The sequence below is a fragment of the Thamnophis sirtalis genome, unplaced genomic scaffold (assembly GCF_051295495.1).
Source record: "Thamnophis sirtalis isolate CommonGarterSnake01/CBP01778 unplaced genomic scaffold, rThaSir2_p1.2 scaffold_5, whole genome shotgun sequence".
Taxonomy (NCBI): domain Eukaryota; kingdom Metazoa; phylum Chordata; class Lepidosauria; order Squamata; family Natricidae; genus Thamnophis; species Thamnophis sirtalis.
Genome location: NW_028261385.1, coordinates 22,267,203 through 22,292,562, shown reverse-complemented (window position 1 = coordinate 22,292,562; position 25,360 = coordinate 22,267,203). Strand labels below are relative to the sequence as shown.

At 43.5% G+C, this 25,360-nt stretch overlaps 1 protein-coding gene across 3 annotated transcripts in view; it reads left to right on the top strand.

Moving 5' to 3' along the window:
- LIFR (LIF receptor subunit alpha) overlaps positions 1–25,360 on the top strand; it is a 125,410-nt gene that overhangs the window by 72,850 nt on the left and 27,200 nt on the right. For all 3 annotated transcript variants that reach the window (XM_087715435.1, XM_087715433.1, XM_087715434.1), the window contains exons 10-16: positions 915–1,060; positions 6,738–6,903; positions 7,811–7,881; positions 9,888–10,101; positions 20,679–20,855; positions 22,359–22,460; positions 23,604–23,771. In XM_087715435.1, coding sequence (XP_087571561.1) covers positions 915–1,060; positions 6,738–6,903; positions 7,811–7,881; positions 9,888–10,101; positions 20,679–20,855; positions 22,359–22,460; positions 23,604–23,771 — 1,044 coding nt within the window. The remainder of the gene's footprint in view (positions 1–914; positions 1,061–6,737; positions 6,904–7,810; positions 7,882–9,887; positions 10,102–20,678; positions 20,856–22,358; positions 22,461–23,603; positions 23,772–25,360) is intronic.

The following is a 25,360-nucleotide window of genomic DNA, read 5'->3' as shown; positions in this document are numbered from 1 at the left end:
AGAGGAGAAGAGCCCCCAGTGGCTTAATGATCAGCAGAAGAAACTTTAAAAGGACCTACCCTAATGGACCAATCAGTTAAAAGTAGTGTTGGGAAGCTTTGTCTTTTCAGATCAGGTTTAGAATAGAATAGAATTCTTTGTTGGCCAAGTGTGATTGGACACACAAGGAATTTGTCTTTGGTGCAGATGCTCTCAGTGTACATAGAAAGACAAGATACATTTGTCAAGAATCATAAGGTACAACATTTAATGATAGTCATGGGGTACAAATAAGCAATCAGGAAACAATCAATATCACTATAAATCGTAAGGATACAAGCAAGAAAGTTACAGTCCTGCAGTCATAAGTGGGAGGAGATGGGTGATAGGAATGATGAGAAGACTAATAGTAATAGTAATGCAGCCTTAGTGAATAGTTTGACAGTGATGAGGGAATTATTTGTTTAGCGGAGTGATGGTGTTTGGGAAAAAACTGTTGCTGCGTCTAGTTGTCTTGGTGTGCAGTGCTCCAAGGCAGGAGTTGAAACAATTTATGTCCAGGATACCGAGGGGTCTGTAAATATTTTCATGGCCCTCTTTTTAACTTGTGCAGTGTACCGGTCCTCAATGGAAGGCAGGTTGATATAAAGTTGTTGCAGGAATAACTGAGAAATAGTAGGGGTGTGTTTGTGTATGTGTATGTGTAGAGAGGGATAAATACTAGCCAGACTTCATTCTAGACAGAATCTATGGCTCATCTTGGATCAGTAAAAAATTCAAATTTATTCCCAGCAAGGATTTTGGTGGAATGTAAAAACAAAACCCTTACTGGTTGTATGCTAATCTCTTTGTTTACCATTTTGTGCTGCATTGTTTTGCCAGTGAATAAACGCAAGTTAGAAACTCTTTTAATGAAACATGTTTTTCTTTTCCAGTTTACCCACATAAACCAACAGACTTAAAAGTGAGCAGTGTAACTTCAGACAGTTTCAGACTGTCATTTTCTTTGCCTGGCAATTTCAAAGAAACCAAACTGCAATGTCAGGTTCAAATGTCCAATGGCGCTTCCAAAGAAGAAAGGGTAGGCATCCTATGACATTTTTATAATGTACAGTATCATTGCCATGTCTATATGTTAAAGTAATAATCATCCTTTGGGGCCTCTTCTGAGTCATACCTTGACTTAGTCTTTATAGTTGGATTATATATGTAGTTTAGTTTGTGGTCTCTTCCTCTATCTTCCTCTTTTAAAGAGCTATGATTTATTGTCCATTGGCTTAATTTATATGCCATGTTTCTATCCAACGAAAATGCATGTCCTGTACATCAGCTACTAAGCACTGCGGCATTTTTAAAAGATCTTCTGTAGATCCAACTGGTTTATACTGAGAAAGGGAGTCCCTCAAAAGCCAAATCCCAAGCATTTAATAGGAGTGGAATCTTCTACACCAGAGGTGTCAAACTCAATTTCATTGAGGGCTGCATCAGGGTTGTATTTGACCTTGGGGGGGGGCATGTGGGTGTGGCCAGGGTGGGCATGGCCAGCTTGATGTCATTCTTGTTGGGGACGCCTGTCAGGAGCTCCCGAGTTTCATTTTTGCCTGCGATGGTCTACTGCAACCCTCAGCTAGCGAAAACGGATCTCCGTGGGGAGGAGGTGCGACCCTCCTGAGCTCCGTTTTCATTGGCATAAGCACCTCAGGCCGGTCCTTCACTGTTTTCAGGGCAGCTCCGCAGGCCAGATCTAAACACCTCACAGGCTGGATACAGCCCCCTGGCCTTGAGTTTGACTCCCCTGTTCTACACAATCCCTGGAATTTCCTTTTACCAGAGTTGCTGAAAAATGATTATGAATTTCTCATCATTTACCGATGTAAAAGCGTATGAAAACTGTACCGAAAGCCCCATGATAGGCTTAAACATAGCTTAAGAAATCAAACGCTTCAACTGTTCTCCAAAACATGAAAAACCCACACCCCACTTGGCCTTGCCTCCTGCAACTTTAGGGAGCCGAGGTGGTGCAGTGGTTAGGGTGCAGTTCTGAAGGCCACTACAGCTGACTGTTATCTGCAGTTCAGCGGTTCTAATCTCACCGGCTCAAGGTTGACTCAGCCTTCCATCCTTCCGAGGTGGGTGAAATGAGGACCCAGACTGTGGGGGCGATATGCTGACTCTGTATTTTTTAGAATTTAGAATTTTAGAATTTAGAATTTTATTTGTATTTGTAGGCCGCCCTTTTCCCTGAGGGGACTCAGGGCGGCTCACACAAAAGCTGGGAAGGGGGAATACAGACATTAAGACAGGAACCTGTAATAAAATAGCAAGCAACATACATTCATCATTCGGGAGGGGTAACTATCTTATCCCCAGGCCTGACGGGCGAGCCAGTTCTTCAAGGCTATGCGGAAGGCCTGGACGGTGGAGAGGGTACGAATCTCCACGGGGAGCTCGTTCCAAAGGGTCGGGGCTACTGCTGAGAAGGCCCTCCTCCTTGTAGTTGCCAGCCGACACTGGCTGGCCGATGGGATACGGAGGAGGCCTAATCTATGGGATCTTATCGGTCGCAGGGATGTAATTGGCAGAAGGCGGTCTCTCAAGTATCCAGATCCACCGCCATGTAGGGCTTTATGGGTGATTAATAGCACCTTGAAGCGCATCCGGAGATCAACAGGTAGCCAGCGCAGCTCGCGGAGGATAGGTGTTATGCGGGTGAATCGGGGTGCACCCGCAATCACTCGCGCGGCTGCATTCTGCACTAGCTGAAGTCGCCGGATGCTCCTCAAGGGCAGCCCCATGTAGAGCACATTGCAGTATTCCAGCCTAGAGGTCACAAGGGCCCGAGTGACTGTTGTGAGAGCCTCCCGATTCAGGTAGGGTCGCAACTGGCGCACCAGGCGAACCTGGGCGAATGCCCCCCTGGTCACAGCCGTTAAGTGGTGGTCAAATGACAGCTGTGGATCCAGGAGGACTCCCAAGTTGCGAACCCTCTCTGAGGGGTATAAAATTTGACCCCCCAGCCTGAGTGGTGGAATAGTAGCCAAATCTTTGGGAGGAAAACACAACAGCCACTCGGTCTTTTCTGGGTTGAGCACAAGCTTGTTAACCCTCATCCAGTCCATAACGGCCTCAAGGCCCCGGCTCATCACGTCTACCGCTTCATTGAGTTGGCACGGGGCGGACAGATACAATTGAGTATCGTCCGCATATTGATGGTATCTAATCCCGTGCCTGCGGATGATCTCTCCCAGCGGTTTCATGTAGATGTTGAATAGTAGGGGGGATAAGACCGAGCCCTGAGGCACCCCATAATTTAGGGGCCTAGGGGACGATCTCTGCCCCCCCACTAACACCGACTGTGACCTGTCCGAGAGGTAGGAGGAGAACCACCGTAGCACGGTGCCTCCCACTCCCACCTCCCGCAGTCGTCGCAGAAGGATACCATGGTCGATGGTATCGAAAGCCGCTGAGAGGTCAAGGAGGACCAGGATGGAGGAACGTCCTTCATCTCTGGCTCTCCAGAGATCATCCATCAATGCGACCAAAGCGGTTTCTGTGCTGTAACCGGGCCTGAAGCCTGACTGGAAGGGGTCTAGGTAGTTTGCTTCCTCCAAGGACCGTTGGAGCTGGAAGGCCACCACCTTCTCAACAACCTTCCCCAGGAAGGGAAGGTTGGAGACTGGACGATAGCTATTAAGAACAGCTGGATCCAAGGATGGTTTCTTCAGGAGGGGTCTCACCACCGCCGCTTTCAGTGTGGCGGGGAAGTTCCCCTCCCGAAGGGAGGCGGTTACAACCGCCTGGATCCAGCCTCGTGTCACCTCACTGCAGTTAGTAACCAGCCATGAGGGACACGGATCCAGGACGCAGGTGGAGGTACTTACAGCTCTCATGGCCTTGTCCACATCCCCGGGGGTAACGTCCTGAAACTCAACCCAGAGCTGTTCTACTTGATCCCCCTGTGCCTCGGCTGGAACTGCGGGGGTGGAGTCCAAGTCCGACCGAAACCGAGCAATTTTGTCCGCTAAGAATTGGGCATACTCTTCAGCTCTGCCCTGCAAGGGTTCCCCCGCCTCCCTTTTGTTCAATAGGGAGCGGGTTATCCTAAACAGGGCGGCTGGACGGGACTCAGCGGATGCTACCAGGGTGGCTATATGCGATCTTTTTGCTGCCCTAAGTGCCCTGGTGTATTCCCTGGTGCAGGTGGTTACCATTGCCCGGTTCGATTCGGACTTATCGGACCTCCAACGGTGCTCTAGGCATCTCCTCCGGCGCTTCATCTCCCGGAGTTCCTCGGTGAACCAAGGGGGTCTCCGGGATCCGCCGCCTCGGAGGAGCCGCAGTGGCGCAATCCGGTCGAGGGCCTCCGACGCTGCCGAGTGCCACGCAGCAGCCAGAGTCTCCACCGGACTGTGGGCGAAAGTGTCAGGAATAACCCCAAGCTCTGTCTGGAACCTTGACGGCTCCATAAGACGCCTGGGGCGGAACCACCTGGTCGGTTCCTCCTCCCTACAGTGGGGGTTTGGCCTCCGGAAGTCGAGCCTCAGTAGGCAATGGTCTGACCACGACAGGGGTATGATGTCACTCCCCCTCAGACCAAGATCACAAATCCACTGCTCCGAGAGAAATACGAGGTCAAGCATGTGTCCCGCTGAATGGGTTGGGCCCCGAATTACTTGGGTCAAGCCCATGGCTGTCATGGAAGCCATGAACTCCTGCGCCCCATCAGAGTTTTCACCGAGCGACGGCAAATTAAAGTCCCCCAGGACCATCAACCTAGGGAACTCAATTGCCAGCTCGGCTACCGACTCGAGGAGCGAGGGGAGGGCTGCTGCAACGCTGTTGGGAGGCAGGTACGTTAGCAGCAGACCCACTTGACCCTTGAGGTCCAACTTTAACAGCAAAGACTCACACCCGACAATCTCCGGAGCAGGGACCCTACGAGGAACTAACGACTCTCGGATAACAGCGGCCACACCCCCACCCCTTCCCTGGGCTCTCGGCTGATGCAGCACCTGAAATCCTTCTGGGCACAGCTCTACAAGGGGGACTCCTCCCTCTGGGCCCAGCCAGGTTTCAGTAATACATGCCAGGTCTGCCCTCTCGTCTAAAATTAAGTCCCGGACGAGAGGAGCTTTATGTAAACCGCTTAGAGAGGGCTGAAAGCCCTATGAAGCGGTATATAAGTCTAACTGCTATTGCTATTGCTATTGCTAACTTTAGGGTCTCCCTGAAATGCCATAAGCACACTAGACCAAACAAATGTCTCCCTCCCAGTTCAAAAGGTGAAAGTCCCACTAGTATAAACCACTGCAAATTGTAGTAAAAAGAAAAAAGTAATCAACTCTTTCAAAACTGACTTGATGATGCCCTGTTTAGCAGGCTCACTGCTGCAGTGCTGCATTGACCTAAACATTCTTCCACGTGCTCTTTAAGGTGAGCCCATGAAAATGGAATTCTTTCATTTTTACAGCAAATATAGCTTTACCACTGTCTGCATTGCAAATACAGCTGCACAAGGGTTATTGAAGAGTTTCATCGACTTCAACCCTTCAGTAACACTTGTGCCCTGGTAAAGCTGTACCAGCTAGGGGGGAAAAAATGAAATGTAGAAAAAATATTCCCATTCTATAAATTCCCCTTGTATTCATCTTTTACTTTGATTTTCTTCCACCTGTCTGTTTGCTCATCATACAAGAACATTTGACTACTGGCTTCGTGCAAATAATGCATGGTTGCAAGGATAGTTGATTGGGTACATCAGTGCTGTGCCTCCTGCCAAACACTGATTAGGTGGAACCAGCGAGTTGTTTTTCTTTGGTTGTGTAGCATTCAAGGAACATTATATCTCTCTTACTATGCCACATATGAAAGGAACCTGTGCCCAGGACAGGGGGAAAGGATCCCCTTAAATTTGTATGTTCTTATAAAAGAGTGATGCACACATTATATAAACAGCCTTTCATGGCATGGACTTAGGTTATCCAAGGAACCAGCTCATTCCCATGAGATGAGCCGCGGTGGCACAGTGGTTAGAATGCAGTCCTGCAGGCTACTTCTGCTGACTGCCGGCTGCCTGCAGTTCGGCAGTTTGAGTCTCACCAGGCTCAAGGTTGACTCAGCCTTCCATCCTTCCGAGGTGGGTAAAATGAGGAGCCAGATTGTTGGGGGCAATATGCTGACTGTATAAACAGCTTAGAGAGGGCTGTAAAAGCACTGTGAAGTGGTATATAAGTCTAAGTGCTATTGCTAGTGCTATATCTGCTCTGGCAGAAGAACTATATTGCGGATCACATTGGTCAAGGAATTTTGCCAGGCAATATCCAGAAGAACCTTTTCTACCAAGACATCTAACCTCTGGCGCATCCTGCCCTCAACTCAGTTCTGCACTCCCCTTCTGGACTTCCAAAAGGGCTTGAAGACCTGGGTCTGCCAGCTGGCCGGAGGACCCAATAGAGGGATGGCATCTTGAGTTTAATGGATTCATTAGATGCCACCTGTTCCCTGGGCGCACTCTGCTCTTTTCCTTTCCATCTTGGTTCATTTCAATTTTAACTGAATTTTAAATGTATGGTTCTTGTTTATCGTTGTCATGTTTTATATGGTATTTTACTTGTATGACTGTAAGCTGTCTAGAGTCACCTAGTGAGGTGGATGGCATAGAACTGTAATAATAACATAAATAAAATCTGGACCACGCAATGATAATTCTAACCATCAGCTCTTTGACCTAAAGATATGTTCCCGTTTTCTTCTTTCAGATTGTGCTGCTGGATAATTCAGAAAATTCACGTTACATCATCTTAGTGGACAAATTGCATCCATTCACAAAATATGATTTCCAAGTTCGCTGTGCTACTCCGAAGCCTTTCTTTTGGAAATGGAGTGAGTGGAGCACGAAAAAAACCTCTACAACTCAGCAAGCCCGTAAGTGTATTGAATTTTGGATGGCTATGAATGAAAATAGAAATTAAAAAGGAGTCCCATGATTTTCTATGATTATGAGATTCACCGGAAAGCACCATCAGACATCTCTTAGCACCAGGTGTATCCTAGTAATTATAGATCTGACCATTTTTGGCTTTGCCATGGCACAGAAACAGACACGATATGGATCCTATTCATTTTGCACGATTTTCACGTGGGATTAACATGAAAGCACTGTAAAATTATAGAACATGATTATCTACACAGCTGGAATCATGTATCTGAGAAGCAAATCCTTAATAATATTCTCCCTTACAGGTCATAACCACCAAAATAAATTTTATAAAACACCAGAAACTCTTCCAAATCAGAGATTTACTGTACTGTTGTGTCACACTGATCTATTGCTTGATAGATTCAGATAGTTTTTATGTAAAAAAAAAGTTACAAAAACAGAAGCATAAATAATAGTTGATCATTTAAAAAGCTGTTCCCCAAGAAAACTTTAATTTACCTCTTTGTGGGTCAAACTTTAATACATACATGAAAGCATTCAAACTCACAACTTCACAAATTTCAGATCATCTGATCTGTTAATTAGTACAACTAATATGTTAGACCTATTTTGTAAATAATTAATTGAAATGTTAGTAGCAAGTAACATTTGGTGTATCCAGAATATGTTCAAGTTAAATGGTATAAGAAAACTCTATGTCTCTGTAACTATAAATATTTTTTTTCCAAACAATGAAAAAGCTTCAGTGTTGCGGGTTGTACAATTCCTGATGAATAAAAATTTGGACAATACATAAACAAAGTCTAACATCTTAAAGAAAATGTACTTACTATATATATGCCTATTAAAAATTAATACTTTCATTAGTGCAATTAACAATTCTTCTCCTAGAACCAGCAAGAGAGCTTGATATCTGGAGAGAAAAAGATGCTAATGAAGATACAGTTACCCTATTTTGGAAGGTATATATTAAGATATTTGTGTCTAAGTTCCCATGAGCTGTGTTTTGAATATCAATTTTTTAAATTAATTTTGTTAGATTTTCTTTACATCCCGCCTTTATTACTTTATAAGTAAATCATGGCCTCAAACATACCTAATACTTTTCCTTCTTCCTATTTTACCTATAACAATAACCCTGGGAAGTGGGTTGGGCTGAGAGAGAATGATTGGCCCAGTGTCACGTGGCTAGCTTTCATGGCTAAGGAAGGACTAGAACTCACAGTCTCCTGGTTTTTAGCTTGGTGCCTTAACCATTAAACCAAAGTGGCTCAATATTTAACTGACTGAAGATTGAACTTTCCTTGAACGTTCACATAACTCTTTCAAAGGCATATGAGCACCATTGGGTAGATTTCTCCTTTCAGCAGTCACAGGAGAAATTGTTTTTGTAAAAACATCCTCAAACAGAGTCAGATGCAACATTGTCAGGAATATACATGGCTGGTCAACCCTGGTTGTGATTGTGGCATGTGCAGACAATCTCTTCAGGTGAGAATATATGTATATGACAGACATTGCAGTCTCCGGAACTTAAAATATATTATCCATTTAGCTTTTATTAGCCTCTGCTAACAACATCAGAGTGTAAAAACCACTATTGAAGAGATATTTGCCTTTATATATCATTTATCGATTTGGCCATTGCACGTGTGATAGGCCCATCCACCTGCCTTCCACCTGTAATTAGCTCTGTCGTTTTTACTCCAGACATATTAATCGATAGAGGCTCAGCTCCTGTTGCTTCTTCCCCTATCGCGCACAGCTTGGACTGCTCACCCCCAAGGAATAACGCTGAGATGTCCAATATTGTTTTAACGAAATTCTCTCTGGCCCCCTCCCACACATTCCCCCTGTTCCGCCTCTCAGGCACACCTGATATATCAACCAGATTTGTTTGTTGTGTGTAATGTGTGTGTGTGTGTGTGTGTGTGTGTGTGTGTGTGTGTGTGTGTGTATTTGTGCTGATAAATAAATAAAGGGAGACTAGTATAGATCTATTTCAAGCTATTTAGCTCTCATCAGCTAAATCACCCTTACTGGGATTCGAACCTGTGCTGTATTACATCTTAGGCAGACGTTTTAGCCATTAAGCCACAGATCCTCCTCCTTATCAGCTGAAGCCAGGGAAGAAGGTATATATTTAGTGTCACAGCCCCTTGTATGCCCCAATTATGGGAGGAAGCTAACTGCTTCCATTATCTGTCAATCGGCTCGTCACAAGAGTCCATCACGACAGAAACCCAATATTTTTACTGTTGCCTTTATTACATTTGTGTTGCATTTGTGCTGATAAATAAATAAAGGGAGACTAGTATAGATCTATTTCAAGCTATTTAGCTCTCATCAGCTAGCCATACCCTTACTGGGATTCGAACCTGTGCTGTATTACATCTTAGGCAGACATCTTAGCCATTAAGCTAATGTATGTGTGTGTGTGTGTGTGTCTGTGTCTGTGTGTGTGTGTCTGTGTATGATGTATATGTATATGTATATGTATATGTATATGTATATGTATATGTATATATGTTGCATTTGTGCTGATAAATAAATAAAGGGAGACTAGTATAGATCTATTTCAAGCTATTTAGCTCTCCTCAGCTAGCCATACCCTTACTGGGAATCAAACCTGTGCTGTATTATATATTATGCAGTTATATTAGCCACTAAGCCACATGCTCTCCTCCTTTATCAGCTAAGCCAAGGAAATGCAACACAAATATAACAAGGCAACATAAAAAAAAATGGCTTTCTTCCTGGATGGCTTCCAGAGTGATAGACAGAAAAGGGAAGCAGTATGCTCCTTCCCATATTTGGGCATACCAGGGGTTGTGACACAACATATATATATATATATAGTGTGTAATATAAGACAGACTTTTTAAAGACTTTTGTTTACGCTCTCACTTCCTTTTTCCTTTTCCTTGGAATAATTATCTGCTTGTGTGTACAATCTTTTTCTGGACAGCCACTCCCTCTTTTTGAAAGCAATGGATTGATAGAGACTTATGAGGTCCATTGGACCCTTCCGGATAAATCCACAAAGAATGAATCCGTTCCTGCATCCCACAACTCCACCAAAATAAACATTGGGAAGAATGATTGCATATTTACAGTGAAGGCAAAGAATAAGGCGGGCGCTTCTCCTCCTTCTTCAATCAATAGTGCTGAGCTTCCAGCAGGTGAGTAAAAGGGGAAATTGACATTGTTTATAAGTTGTGGGAGGAATGAGCAGAAGAGGTCCAGCCAATGGCACTTTGTGTTTAAAAACAACAATATTACCATTTCATGGTTTTTTTTAAAAACGTGCTGATTAAAAAAAAATAGTATTTGCAATATTTCAGTTTCCATTAAAAAGTCCTATAAAAAGATTGGCGCAAACATTAGAAGTTCTACCCGCCCTGAGAGTGTGGGAAAATTTAGATGACCCTGCATTGCTTTTATAAGCTGAATTTTGAGCATGGGTTTTTGGCAGCATATGGTTCTCTTCTTCAGCAAGTAAACAAGAAGTCTTCCATTAATTGCACTTCCACTGAATTTCTAATGAGCCCTGATATGACGGATAAATGCTTTCAAACAAGTCACAATAATGAGCAATGTTGTGAATCATGATCCTACTGCCTTGCTAAGTGGGCCAGATTGAAGCTCGCTTACCCAAACATGGATGTTTTAGTGTCAGCATCCACCTCAGTGGTGAAATTCAATTTTTTTTGCTAACGATTCTGTGAACGTGGCTTGGTGGGCATGGCAGGGCAAGGATACTGCAAAATCTCCATTCCCACCCCACTTTGGGGCCAGTCAGAAGTGGCATTTCCCGGTTCTACAAACAACTCAAAATTTCCGTTACTGTTTCTTCGAACTACTAAAAATTTCCACTACCGGTTCTCCAGAACCTGTCAGAACCTGCCGGATTTTACCCCGATCCACCTGAATTTCAGTGTGTGTCCACCTTTTTCAGGAATTGGTGGACAGTGGCTTCAAGGAAGCTTGCTTCCTCCCAATTCTTCCATGTTTTCATATAAGACTCCTCGCATGAAGACCATTTAGTAATGAAATTGTTTTTGGGAGAGAAACCAATATTAATAGAGCTGACCTCTGTGGCAATTGTAATATTTTACTTAATTTGTTTTATTCTGCCCACTTTATAAACAAGTCTGTAAAAGTAAAAACAACATAAAACTATAAAACTTTTTAAAAATTTGAAAAAAACCCAAATCCTAGTCATCCAGTTTCTTATCCTATTGCTTGAGGGGAAAGTCAGGTCTTCAAAGCTTTATGGTATTTATTTATTTAAAATGTTTATGTAGCCACTCATATTATTTTAAAAATTCATAGCTTAAACAGAAAAGTGTTCAGCTTTAAACAAAATCTTAGGGAATATGTAGAGAGCTAATAGTTCTTAATATCTCTTAAATGTAATTATTTTCTGAATATAAATCATCGATTATCCAACCCAGGATTATATTCTTCCAGCCATGTTTTCTCTTTTTAATAGAAGGATGTTATAAGTTGTATTGGAAGGCTCCTACATCTGAAGCCCACTAACCTGTGAAAGAGTTTTAGTTGACTAATTTGTTGTAAAGGAGCAAGAGGATTTTACCAGTAGTGAAATTCTAATTTTTTTTACTACTGGTTCTGTGGGCGTGGCTTGGTGGGCGTGGCAGGGAAAGGATACTGCAAAATTTGCATTCCTACCCAGGGGAAGGATATTGCAAAATCTCCATTTCCACCCACTCTGGAGCCAGCCAGAGGTGGTATTTTCTGGTTCTCTGAAATACTCAAAATTTCCACTACTGGTTCTCCAGAACCTGTCAGAACCTGCTGAATTTCATCCCTGGGTTTTACTCTATGTTGTGTTGTTTCAGTAGGATTTATATGGCTGGAGCTTTCCATTCTTAGCTTTCTAAATTCTGCTGCACATGAGAAATATCTAAACTTCGTGCTAAGAGCCAAATTCTGCTCCCTTTATATGTCATATTGTTTTATTTAACCATGAGGAAGATCATCAATAAGCTAAGAGCATTTCTATTTCCTTGATTATGCCATGCAGAGTGTAGTTTTTAACATGAACGGTGCAGTTTAACTCCTAGAAACCAGCAATATTTTTTAAAGTGAATCCTGTTCAAGAATATCCAGCTTCCCTGAATTCCATTATAATTGTTTTGCCACAAAATTATTATTTTCTTCTGTTCTCAGCCTCTCTTTCTCCACACACACCACCCATTCCTTAATAAGAACATTTTATTTGGTTCTATGCTTAATATAGTCCTGCACAAAATAATTATCTTTTTAAAAGCATGCAGTACAAAATATATAACTTGCTTAATTCATAGGAGACGCAAGATGGTCTAAAACAGCAGCGTTTTAGCTGTGCTCTGCAGACTCTGTAATTATATTGGTTTTATTTGTTCCTGAAAATCTTCACTTTGCTTATACACTTGTGTTTGGTGTAGCTATTAAACTTTAAAAGTACGATTCAGTCATAATTTCCATAATTGAATTTAAAATGCTTTCTAATTTTTGTTACAATGTTTCAATAAGATGTGGGAGTTTTAAAAAATGTAGGATCCCTTAATTTGTCAATCTGATTACTAGGTAAGAACGTAAATTGAAGAAACTAAAAACATCGACATGATATTTACACCAAGACCAAGTTAAGAGCAGATCCACTCACCTGTAGGTTTTTTTAAAAAATCAACCCCACAAGCAAATTGGCAATGAATCTTTCTTCTTTCTTTGGGGAAAATTGCTGTGCTGGCTAGGACCAGCCATATATTTTGTGGTTTTACAGGACAATCTCCGTCAGAGTTCTGGGACTGTAGTATTCTGAAACTCTTGATAAAACTCTTTCTTACTTTTCCTGAAGCCCATGGTTGAAAGAAGGGGAAAGAGGACAAGTAGTCTTTCTGTGCTATGAGCAATGGGTATTTTGAACTGTTTTTTTTTATGAAGAAGAAATTAGCTATACTGAAAAAGGATGTAACATATTCTCATATGTGAACAGTAACTTGCTTCCTTCAATGTTCTTCTTTGTTGTGCTTTAATTCTGATTCCTATAGACCAGGGGTCAGCAAACTTAAACACTCAAAGAGCCATCTGGACCCGTTTCCCACAGAAAAGAAAACACCGGGAGCCACAAAGGTCCTAACCGGAAGCCCCCTGTTCAATTATGGAGCTGACCGGAAGTTCAGTTCCTCCACCATAGAGTCTCCTCCTAGCGTACTTTTTCTTCTACCTGTCATAACTGAAAGCCCTATCAATTGTGGAGATGACTGGAAAACCCTCCCCTTGCCATAGAGTCTTCTCTTGGTGCACTGTGCTTCTGCACCCCTCCCCCCCCGGAAGCTCCTCTCAAAAGGAGTGCTGACCAGTGACGGAGACGCAGCAGAGGGAGGAAAGAGCCACATGCGGCTCCAGAGCAACAGATTGCTGTCCCCTGCTGTAGACCAAGGATATCAAACTCAAGACCCATGGGCCAAATCCGGCCCATAGGATGCTTAGAACTGGCCCATGGGGGCCACCCTGGAAACAGTGAAAAAGTGGCCCCTGATGCCTCTTCAGGCAAAAACGGAGCTCGGAAAAGTCGTGTGCAGTCCTCCTCAGCTCCACTTTTACTAGCAGAGGGTTGCAGGAGGCCGTCGCAGCCGTAAACAGAGCTCGGGAGCCCTTTTCACTGGCAGAGTTTTTAGGCCATCACAGGCACTCCGACACATCTGACGTCAAGCTGGCGACATCTATCCTGGCCGCACACACCCTGCCCCTCCCCCAAGGTCAAACACAACCCTGATGAGGCCCTCAATGAAATCGAGTTTGATACCTCTGCTGTAAACCCAGAGCCTGCTGGAGTATTCTGGGACGTGAAATCCACCCATCTTAACGTTGCCCATTTTATAAAACGCTACTATAGATTATGGTGAAATCCTTTATTCTGGTAAAATACAAGTGTGGTGGAGACATTAGCTTGGCAGCTCTCTGGCCACTCTGAATGGAAATGCAATTTGAATTTGCAAATCAAATAAATACAGCATGAAAGCCAAGTGTGACATTAGAATCCGAGAAGTAATTCTTCTCCTGTGGGTCATGACACAATGGCTTTGCAGCAGCATCTTTTGGTAGCTTTCAGTTGGCAACTCCTCTGCTCCATCTGTGGTGGCTGCCATGATGCAAAGTTTTGTTTGTCTGCAATGCCAGATGGAGAAATAAACAAAATATTTCTTCTCCATTTCAGCTGTGTTTTATATGCAAACTAAGTCTTGGGCCACAGTAATCTTCATTTTTGACTGTAGGTTACTATCTGTTATTCATTTTGAGAAACACTTCTTGTGACGTTGCTTATTCCAAAAGCAAAATAGTTTTGTATGTTTGGCTTCCTAAATGTCTTTTAGATTTCTGATTCTCATTTTTCCTTGCATCTCTTGGAGATTCCAGAGGTATATTTCTATTAATACATTAAAAACAAAAGCAAAAATGCATCTGGCAACATTAAAGACTACTGCACATATTATGGTATGAGAAAAATTCTTAATCTAGATTCTGGATTAATAATGTTTTTTTGGGGGTTATATTGATATTTATGATCATAGGTTTGCTTCCTTGTTTTATATATATATATAAAAAATTTAAAAAGAAAAGAAAATAACAACACGAACCTGACTATATAGTTATTAGGGAACATCTTGGTGCAAGAATTTTTCTTTTACAAAAAGAATGATAGTTCTTATTATTTAGAGTGGTGGTTCTCATATTTTTTTTCCATTCTGTTTTATAATGTTGAAGCTTAACAAACAAATATTTGCAAAATTAGGTGTGCTGATACATAAAGCTTGCAAATCAATAAATTTTAGGCTTATATATGCTATTATATCTGCATGATCTCCCTTCCTTCATCCTAGACTGACACACACACCCACCCACCCAAATCTATCTGTTGTTCTATTTAGCTGTGTTTCCTATGCCAGGAGAATGAGCCTCGAATGAGCTCTTTCTTCAGAAATCTACTATTGAGGATTCAATAAAATGGGAAAGAGGAGGAGGAGGATACCAATACAACTTGTCTGGCTGAAATAGCCAGCATGAAGCATGAGAATGTTTAAAAACTTGCAAATGTTTTATGATCAAAACGTATCAGCAGAAGCAGTTGATTTATTAGCATTGTTTTATATGTACCTGGCACTTCACAAAGAACCAGTCTGACAAGTCGCTCCCTCAGTAAATTTACTTAACCAAGAAAGAAACAATTGACAAAGAGATGGTGATAAGGGGAGGAATTTTCTGTTTTTATATTCTAGTACAGGGGTGTCAAACTCAATTTCATTGGGGACTGCATCAGGGTTGTATTTCACCTTGAAAGTGGGGGGGGTGTCCAGGGTAACTGTAGCCAGCTCGATGTCATTCATGTCAGAGGTGCCTGTGGTGGCCTGAGTTCTCTTCCAGCGAAAATGGGTTTCCGAGCTCCATTTTTGGCTCCGACGGCCTCCTGCAATCCTCTGCCAGCAAAGACGGAGCTCAGGAGGGCTGTTCTGTTTTCACGGCAGAGGCACTGCAGGCCGGACCTTCACTGTTTCCAGGATGGCAACCCAGGATCTAAGTACCGTATTTTTCGGAGTATTTCCCCCCAAAAAAGAGGGTGAAAATGTGGGTGTGTATGTAGCTCCACCCACCGGCCCCAACCCTTTGGCCTCTGCCTTCCAGCAGTTTACCTCCTTGCAGTAAATGGGGGCTTGCAGAGGCTTCAATTAACTATAGCAATCCCTGCAGCCTGTAACAGCTGATGATTGGAAGAAATTGAAAGTGAAACTTGCTGTTTGCTCCATGTGGCAAATTGCTGGGAGCCATTTTTTTTTCTTGTGCTAATCAGGCTGTTTGCTGCAAGGAGGTAAGTGAACTATAAATGCCTATAGAATGTTCAAATTATTAAACTTATTTTTTAAAAACTGCTTTATTATTCTAGACAACAAAATGAAGAAACTTTTTAAAAATAAATGCTTCATCTGAAGAGGCCCAGTGCTATTTTTTTAAAAGGGCTATTCTTTTAAATAGCAGAGAATAACTATACTTCCAGAAAGTACAATTTTAACAGCATCTGTACAAGTACTGTGTCTCCCCAAAAATAAGACAGGGTCTTATTTTCTTTTGCCCCACGAAATATGGCCTTGGGCTTATTGTTTTGGGGTTGCCGGGCAGCTGCTCTTTGCGAGCGGGCTCCCAAAGAACTGGGCACAGCCTCAGGGGCGAAGTAGCTATGAGGTGACCACTCTCACAAGCAACTGCCCAGCTCTCCTTTCAGGGCCAGGGTGCCGCCGCTTCCACGTCAGAGCATAACTTCTTCTCCGGCTTCCAAACTCCAAAACTCGACTGCCGAGGCTTCCAGTAGCAGATGCTCTAGGAGTGCGCTCTATGGTTGTGGGCCACTAATCAAAACTCAGATAGGATTTTTCTTCTTTTAAATGATAAACTTTAGTTGAAGAGACTGATTCCCTTTCTAGAGTTATGGAATTTTCTTGTAAATTATAGTGGGGAATTCCCCCCCCCCCCCCGGGAACCATTTAGCTACTATTCCAGGTTCTGTAATCTGTAGCTCTGACTGATATGAACAGCTTACAATCCTTATGCCTCATCTGACGTTCCTTACAAAGGAACATTTTTGGATGACTGAATGTGACTCTGCGTTATCCCTAACGTAACCCGAGAGGCATATTGAGTCATGGATCCCCATCATCGAGGCTGACTCATCTAAAAAACAGCAATGAGGAGTACGCTGGCTGTTGCTTCAGACCGGACTTTCTGCTTTTTTGCAACTATGCTTATGGAAGAGAATGCTTCATTTGTGTTTGTATGAGTTTTGCTTGTGTTTTTTATGAGGGAATTTAGAAAGGAATGCCGTCAGCACAGTTGGCAGTGCAAAGGCTGGAGAAGCTGAGCAATAGTTAAGGACTTAAAATACCTCTCTCTACTACAAAAGTTCAGAATAAAGAAAAGGGTGGGTGGGTGGGTGGGTGGGTGGGTGGGTAGGTAGGTAGGTAGGTAGGTAGGTAGGTAGGTAGATTAGATAGATAGATAGATAGATAGATAGATAGATAGATAGATAGATAGATAGATAGATAGATAGATAGATAGATAGATAGATAGATAGATAGATAGATAGATAGATAGATAGATAGATAGATAGATAGATAGATAGAGAGAGAGAGAGAGAGATAGATAGATGGTAGATAGATGATAGATAGATAGATAGATAGATAGATAGATAGATAGATAGATAGATAGATAGATAGATAGATATGGATAGATAGATCATGTAACAAGATGGAAGAGATTGGGTAACCCCTTGCCTAGTTGGCTCATGGCCAAAAGCCCATCTGTTTATGGTATGAGGATCATAACAAAAATTTGAATTTGAATTTGAATTTATTAAAATTTATAGGCCGCCCTTTTCCCTGAGGGGACTCAGGGCGGCTTACAATCACAAGGGAGGGAAGTGCAACATCAAAAACAAAACAAAATGTGAGCAAAGAAAAAAAATAGTAAAACACAACTTTCGTTCAACAATCAAACACTCGGGCGGGTGAATTAGGAACCTATCCCCAGGCCTGCTGGGAGAGCCAGATCTTGAGGGCTGCGCGGAAGGTCTGGACGGTGGTGAGGGTACGGATCTCAGCGGGGAGATCGTTCCACAGGGTCGGAGCTGCAACAGAAAAGGCTCTCCTCCGTGTGGTCGCCAGTCGGCATTGACTGGCAGATGGGATTCGGAGGAGGCCCAGTCTGTGCGATCGAATTGGTCGAAGGGAGGTAATCGGCAGGAGGCGGTCTCTCAAGTACCCAGATCCACTACCATGGAGTGCTTTAAAGGTGGTCATCAGTACCCTGAAGCGCACCCGGAGACCAACAGGTAGCCAGTGCAGCTCGCGGAGGACAGGTGTAACATGGGCGAACCGCGGTGCGCCCACTATCACTCGCGCGGCTGCATTCTGGACTAACTGTAGTCGCCGGATGCACTTCAAGGGCAACCCCATGTAGAGCCCATTGCAGTATTCCAGCCTAGAGATCACAAGGGCTCGAGTGACTGTTGTGAGAGCCTCCCGGTCTAGGTAGGGCCGCAACTGGCGGACCAGGCGAACCTGGGCAAATGCCCCCCTGGTCACAGCTGACAGCTGGTGGTCAAAAGTCAGCTGTGGGTCCAGGAGGACTCCTAAGTTGCGGACCCTATCTGAGGGGTGTAAAATTTGACCCCCCAGCCTAAGTGTTGGTACATTAGCCAAATTATTGGGAGGGAAGCACAACAGCCACTCGGTCTTGTCCGGGTTGAGTACCAGTTTGTTAGCGCTCATCCAGTTCCTAACGGCCTCTAGACCCTGGTTCATCACGTCCACCGCTTCATTGAGTTGGCACGGGGCGGACAGATACAGTTGCGTATCGTCCGCATATTGGTGGTATTTTATCCCGTGCCTCCGAATGATCTCGCCCAGCGGTTTCATGTAAATGTTAAATAGTAGGGGGGATAAGACCGAACCCTGTGGCACCCCACATGTTAGGGGCCTCAGGGACGATCTCTGCCCCCCGACCAACACCGACTGCGACCTGTCCGAGAGGTAGGAGGAGAACCACTGTAAAACAGTGCCTCCCACTCCCACCTCCCGCAGTCGTCGCAGAAGGATACCATGGTCGATGGTATCGAAAGCCGCTGAGAGGTCAAGGAGAACCAGGATGGATGCATAGCCTCCATCTCTGGCCCTCCAGAGATCATCGGTCAATGCGACCAAAGCGGTTTCTGTGCTGTAACCAGGTCTGAAGCCGGACTGGAAGGGGTCAAGATAACTAGCTTCCTCCAAGGCCCGTTGAAGCTGGAAGGCCACCACCTTCTCAACAACCTTCCCGATAAAGGGGAGGTTGGAGACAGGACGAAAGTTGTTTAAAATGGCTGTTGTTTAAAATTTTGTTGTTTAAAGTTGTTTAAAAGTTGTTTAAATTTTTTTAAAAAAGGGTGCTTCTGTTATGCTTTGATTCTGTTTTGCTTTCAGAAAAAAAGTAGATGGGTTTATTCTTTTCTGTGAGTGCCCCTGCCTTTAGTTATTATTTTGCCGTGTCAAGGGATTCTTGTTAACGTGAGTCCACTGTCAACCAAAGTAATGGCCTAAACTCATTTAGGCAGTAAATGGATGGTGCACAAGGAAGCAACTCCAAATATGCTTAACCTTTTGAGTATGATAGATAGAGAGAATGTTCTCAAGAAAATCATTGACACCACTGCCAGCACAAAACTCAAGCTTGCAGCTTTCAAGGGGTTATCTCGATGCCACGATTCCCTGAAGCATAATTGGATTTCTTCTGAAGTAAATGAAATCAAATCTGGCAATTGCCGCAGAATGTTTCTTGTGAAAGTTGCTGATTGGATTGCTTCCAATCTTTTTGCTTCTCTTTCTATTTTCCATCTGCAACATTGCTGCGGATAGCAAAAATGCATGCTTTTGCATTAAATTCCATTGCTGAGGAGAATAACAAGAGTTGGAAGGGACCTTATAGGTCATCTAGCCCAAGCAGGAGACCCTATAACAGTGATGGCAAATCTATGGCACGTGTGCCAGAGGTCGCATGCAGAGCCATCTCTCCAGGCACGCCAGCTGTCACCCATTGCTCTTCCGGGTTCCAGCAAGCAAATATGTGCTGTACAGATGGTCTTCACATGTGTGGGAGTGCCAGAAAGTGGGAGAGCAGCATGTGTGCGCTGGGAAGCTGAGCTTCTGGTTTCTGGCATGTGCATGCGTGCCAGCCAGCTGGTCTTTGTGCACGCACGCATGCATGCATTCCAGAAACCAGAAGATCAGCTTTCCGGCATGCATGTGCATGCTGAAAACTGGAAGCTCAGCTTCTGGCGTGTACATGCATCCCCGGAAGCTGCTCTTCCGGTTTCTGGCATTCCCTCGCATTTCAGCACTGGGTGCCGAAAAGGTTCCCCAACACTGCCTTACACCATTTCTGACAGATGGCAGTCCAGTCTCTTCTTGAAAGCTTCCAGTGATGAAGCTCTCACTGCTTCTGAAGGCAAGCTGTTCCATTGGTTAATTGTTCTCAGTCAGAAAATTTGTTCTTATTTCTAGGTTGAATCTCACCTTGATCAGTTTCCATCCATTATTCCTTGTCTGGCCTTCGGGTGCTTTGAAAAATAGGTTGACTTGTCCCCTTTCTCTCTGTGACAGCCCCTTAAATATTGGAACACTGCTTACATTCTGTGACTAAAACTTTAAACAACATCAAACAACAACATCTGCCTATACCAGGTTCTTGATAAGGATTCAATAGGTGGATAAAATGTCAAAACCAGTCTAAACATCTGGCAGACTGCATGATGAAACATAATACCTGCATTCACAGCAAACTGTAATATTGCCAACATGATTAAATATGCATAGTGATTTCATAATGCAAACAACACAAATAATATCTGATGCAAGTACTTAAGTCTCCATGCTAGTGTCATGACATCATCATGCACTTTTTGTCCTATGCTCCCTCTACAGATACAAGTGGTGGTGTGCATGGCCTTTTAAAATCCAAGTTGCCTAAGGAACTTAAGAATTATATGGTCACCCCAAAAGATCTCATGTTATTTGTGTTCATTGAGATTAAAAATGGCATTTGAGAATGTAGACAGGGAAACCCACAGGATATTTTGTATGGGCCATATCTGCATTATCATCATAATTCGGATATTATATTTGTGCATAGTTCCAAGGAATGATCTTTGGTTTTACTTTTATAACAGGTGACATTTCCATAGAAAAGGGAATCGGAAAAGACAATAGTATTTCTCTTGCTTGGCACCCTGACTCCAATGTGACTTGTGGCTACGTAGTGAGATGGTGTTATGGTCCTGAGCCGTGTACAAATGTTAACTGGGAAAAGTTTTCTTCAAGTGTGACAAATGCTGATATCAAGTCAGGTAAGAGTGGCACTTCAGCTTTCTTTCTGAAATTAAGATTAAGTGGGCAAAGAAAGGCAGAAATCTTTTACTATTTAAGTGTTATAAGAAGCCAACTGGCAAAAAAAAGAGGATGCTCTACGGTGGTGGTATTCAAATTTTTTTATTACCAGTTCTGTGGGCATGGCTTGCTGGGCGTGGCTTGGCTTGGTGGGCATGGCTTGGCTTGGCAGGTGTGGCTTGGTGGGCATGGCAGGGGAAAGATACTGCCAAATCACCATTCCCTCCCCACTCCTGGAGAAGGATACTGCAAAATTCCCATTCCCTCCCCACTCCTGGGGGAAGAATACTGAAAAATCACCATTCCCTCCCCACTCCTGGGAAGGATACTGAAAAATCACCATTCCCTCCCCACTCCTGGGGAAGGATACTGCAAAATTCCCATTCCCTCCCCACTCCTGGGGGAAGAATACTGAAAAATCACCATTCCCTCCCCACTCCTGGGAAGGATACTGAAAAATCACCATTCCCTCCCCACTCCTGGGGAAGGATACTGCAAAATTCCCATTCCCTCCCCACTCCTGGGGGAAGAATACTGAAAAATCACCATTCCCTCCCCACTCCTGGGAAGGATACTGAAAAATCACCATTCCCTCCCCACTCCTGGGGAAGGATACTGCAAAATTCCCATTCCCTCCCCACTCCTGGGGAAGGATACTGCAAAATCACCATTCCCTCCCCACCCCACTAACCTGTTTTCCAGCTCCATTCTCCTGTGCAGGGCAACAAAAGAAGACCCAGCCAATCAGCTGGGACTTAGGAGGCAGCGAATAGATGGGGTTGGGGCCAGCCAGAGGTGGTATTTGCCGGTTCTCCAAATTACTCAAAATTTCTGCTACCTGTTCGCGAGTACCGGTCAGAACCGGCTGAACACCACCTCTGATGCTCTCTATGCTTAAGGCGCTAGTTTAAAACACACAGCTCTCTATCCTTGGCATATGCAACTTTGCTGCCTGCTGATAGGTCACAATAGTACAGGGGTGTCAAACTCACGTCATCACGGCAGTGTCACGTGACTTATCGGGACTTCCCCCCCTTCACTAAACTGGGTGTGGGCATGGCCAGCATGTGACGCATCTGGCCGGGAGTTTGACTGCCCTGCAATAGCAGATGTTAAGGAATGTCATATAGACATGCAAGCCCTTCTCAGAACTAACCAGAAAAAAAGTCAATTTACAATAACAAATTAACAATAACAAATAATAAAATAAAAAAGGAAGATTCTAAGGAAACTGTCAGATTTATTTTGAGGAAGATTACTATTACAGCTTATTTTATGCCCAACATCTTATTTTGAAAGATCCCAATGGTTAGATAAGTTGTAAATGTTCTCATTGTCTATTGTAAAAAAAAAATACATTCCTCTCATTCAAAAGGTTGTTTTCTACCTGCTTGATCGGAAAATATACCTTTATTTTAAAGTTAATAATGAAAATTTATGAATGTTTGTTTTTGGGGTTGCAGATGTCTTCCAGCCTGGAGTGCGATATACATTTTCTGTCTTTGGCTGCAAAGAAAATGGATATCAGATACTGGGATATATCAAGGGCTACATACAAGAATTGAGTAAGCACATGTTATTATTTTTTTTGTTAAAAGTTGTTAGCAGAAAGGTGCTCATTAACAGAACTGGAGGCTATTGAACAAAAGCCAGCGTATGAAATAAGAGCCATCTGATATTAGCTTTGCACTTCCATTTAAGTATGTGTATACAGCTGGTTGGCCCAGAGCTTTTATTTTCAAATGATAGGGTACAATTAGAAGAATTACAGCTCTCTCTTGAAAATAAAGGGGAAAAGAAAATAGTGTATAAACAGGATTCAGCCATTTGACAAAATGCTGCAGTGATCTAAATGAAATCATTAAATCCAGTCCTTAATGTTATAAATGTTACTTAAATGTCTATAGGTCAAGCTAGGAATATAGACAGTTCCAGAAAGGAAACGTGTTTTAAAGCACAACTCTTGGATTTTTTCCCCCATGTTGAAAATGATTCAAAGAATACTTGAGTGAAGAGCTCCTCTAGATTCCCACTTTTCTTGCAGAACATACATCACAATCCTTCTTTTAAGATGGGTGGAGCTCATTAGAATTCAGGAGGTTGAGATAATAGACAATGAAATGCCATCAATAATTGTATTATTTCTTAGAAAATGAATGGAACAAAGATGCTTTTTCAAAAGGCAGCTTTGCTTTTGCTTGAAAATGTTTTGTTTCTCATCCAAAAAGCTGCTTCTGAAGAAGTTCAGAACTGAAAAAGCTTCTTGGATGGAGAAGCAAAATGTCTTCAAGCAAGAACAAAGAAAGTCCAATTGCCTTTTGAAAAAGCACCTGTGGGACAATCATGATCTGCATGATTAAGAATCTCCCTAGACAACAAAATGGGGGATTTTGTTTCAGGATTTAACCACTTCTGAATGTTCCTCACCCTGCACTCAAAAGCTAACTAGAATTGCCTTCAGTTTGCAAAAGGCATGTTTTACTTCACTATAGCTCAATGATTCTCAATCCTGGTAACTTTAAGATGGGTGGACTTCAACTCCCAGAATTCCCCAGCCAGCATGGTGAATGGAAGACCATCCATCTTAAAATTGCTGAGGTTGTGAAATGCTGCATAGTTGCTCCAGTGAGGAGAGGAGGATATTCTGAGCGGGAGGGAATAATCTGTCCTCTCGACATTTAAGGAATATTTGGTTGTTTCCTACCCAGGTCCCAAAACGGCACCCGATTTCAGTGTGCAACATACCACCTCTGATTCCATCGTAATAAAATGGAAGAATATATCTGTGGAAGACAGCCGAGGCTTTTTACAAGGTTATTTGCTTAAATGTGCCAAAGGAGAGAAAGATGGCCCAATGCCAAAATATTTTAAACCAGGTAAAGAAATATCAATTGAATTATTTTCATTTTTTTAAAATGTAACCTTTCATTTTAGGATTACAGCCAACATTGCAACCTTAACCACAGGTTTCAACAGCTGTTGAAATGGTGAATTGAAACACATGTCTAAACACTCGTGCTCCACAGTAATTTTTATATGTGTGGCTTACTGAAAGGAGCAGCACTGTCTCATTTTTCATTTTCATGGCCCTACCAGGTCCCATGCAGACCATGGACAAAAATGCTTATTATAAGATAGTTGTACTGATAACAATCTTATTATGACTGTAAATATGAAATGAAGAACACATACAAGAATTTGGATGATGGAAACAGTGGTTAAAAATACAGTACTGCAAGAGAATACATTAATTCTCTCTATTCAGTATACAGCCGGGATGGCAAACCTATGACACGTGTGACACAGGTGGCACGCGGAGCCATTTGTCAGGGCACGCGAGGCATTGCCCTGTCAGCTGGCCAGCGTGCATGTGCGCGCTGGCCAGCTGAGTTCAGCATTTTTAAAAGCCATTTTTCGCCCTCCCCAGGCTCCAGAGGCTTTATAGGAGCCTGGGGAGGGTGAAAAGAGCCTCTCCCACCCCCCTCGGAGACCCTCTGGAGGCTTCAGGAGCTTCCCTGAAGCCTCCGGAGTGCAAAAATCCAGCCCTATAGGCAAACTGGAAGTTCAGGAATGGACTTCCTGTTTGCTCATAGGGCCGGTTTTAGCCCTCCAGAGCCTTCAGGGAAGCCTCCTGAAGGTCCCTGAAGCCTCCGGAGGGCTTAAACCGATCCTACGAGAAAACAGGAAGTGACTTCCGGTTTGCTCGTAGGGTCCTTTTTAGTCCTCCGGAGGCTTCAGGGAAGCCTCCTGAAGGTCCCTGAAGCCTCCGGAGGGCCTCCGGGGGGATGGGGGGCGGGCGGGGAAGGGTGAAAAAAGCATGCAAAAATGGGGGGAACGCCACTCATGCATACATGCATACTGGGGGGGGTTGCGTGTTGCATTATGGGTGCGGCACGCCCGCGCATGACACCCCCCCTGCACTCCCCCCCCCTTATGGCACACGGGCCAAAAAAGATTCGCCATCACTGGTATATAGTAATCCTCTGTTATAAATACTGTATTGCACAAGAATACATTACAGTAATTCTTTGAAATGGTTTAAGGTCTCCCTGCTTGAGCAGGGATTAGACTAGAAGACCTCCAAGGTCCCTTCCAGCTCTATTATGATTGAAAATGTTTACACACAGCATTAGTTAAGATACATGTGCACTATACCAATGGTGGGATTCAAAAAAATTTACTACCAGTTCTGTGGGTGTGGCATGGTGGACGCACTGTGGCTTGGGCATAACAGGGGAATGATACTGTAAAATCTCTATTCCCTCCCCACTCCAGGGGAAGGTTACTGCAAAATCCCCATTTCCTCCTGGTCAGTTGGGACTCGGGAGGCAGAGAATAGATGGGGGCAGGGCCAATCAGAGGTTGTATTTATTGGTTCTCCGAACTACTCAAAATTTCCACTACCGGTTCTCCAGAACTGGTCAGAATCTTCTGAATACCACCTCTGAACTATACCTCTGTCATA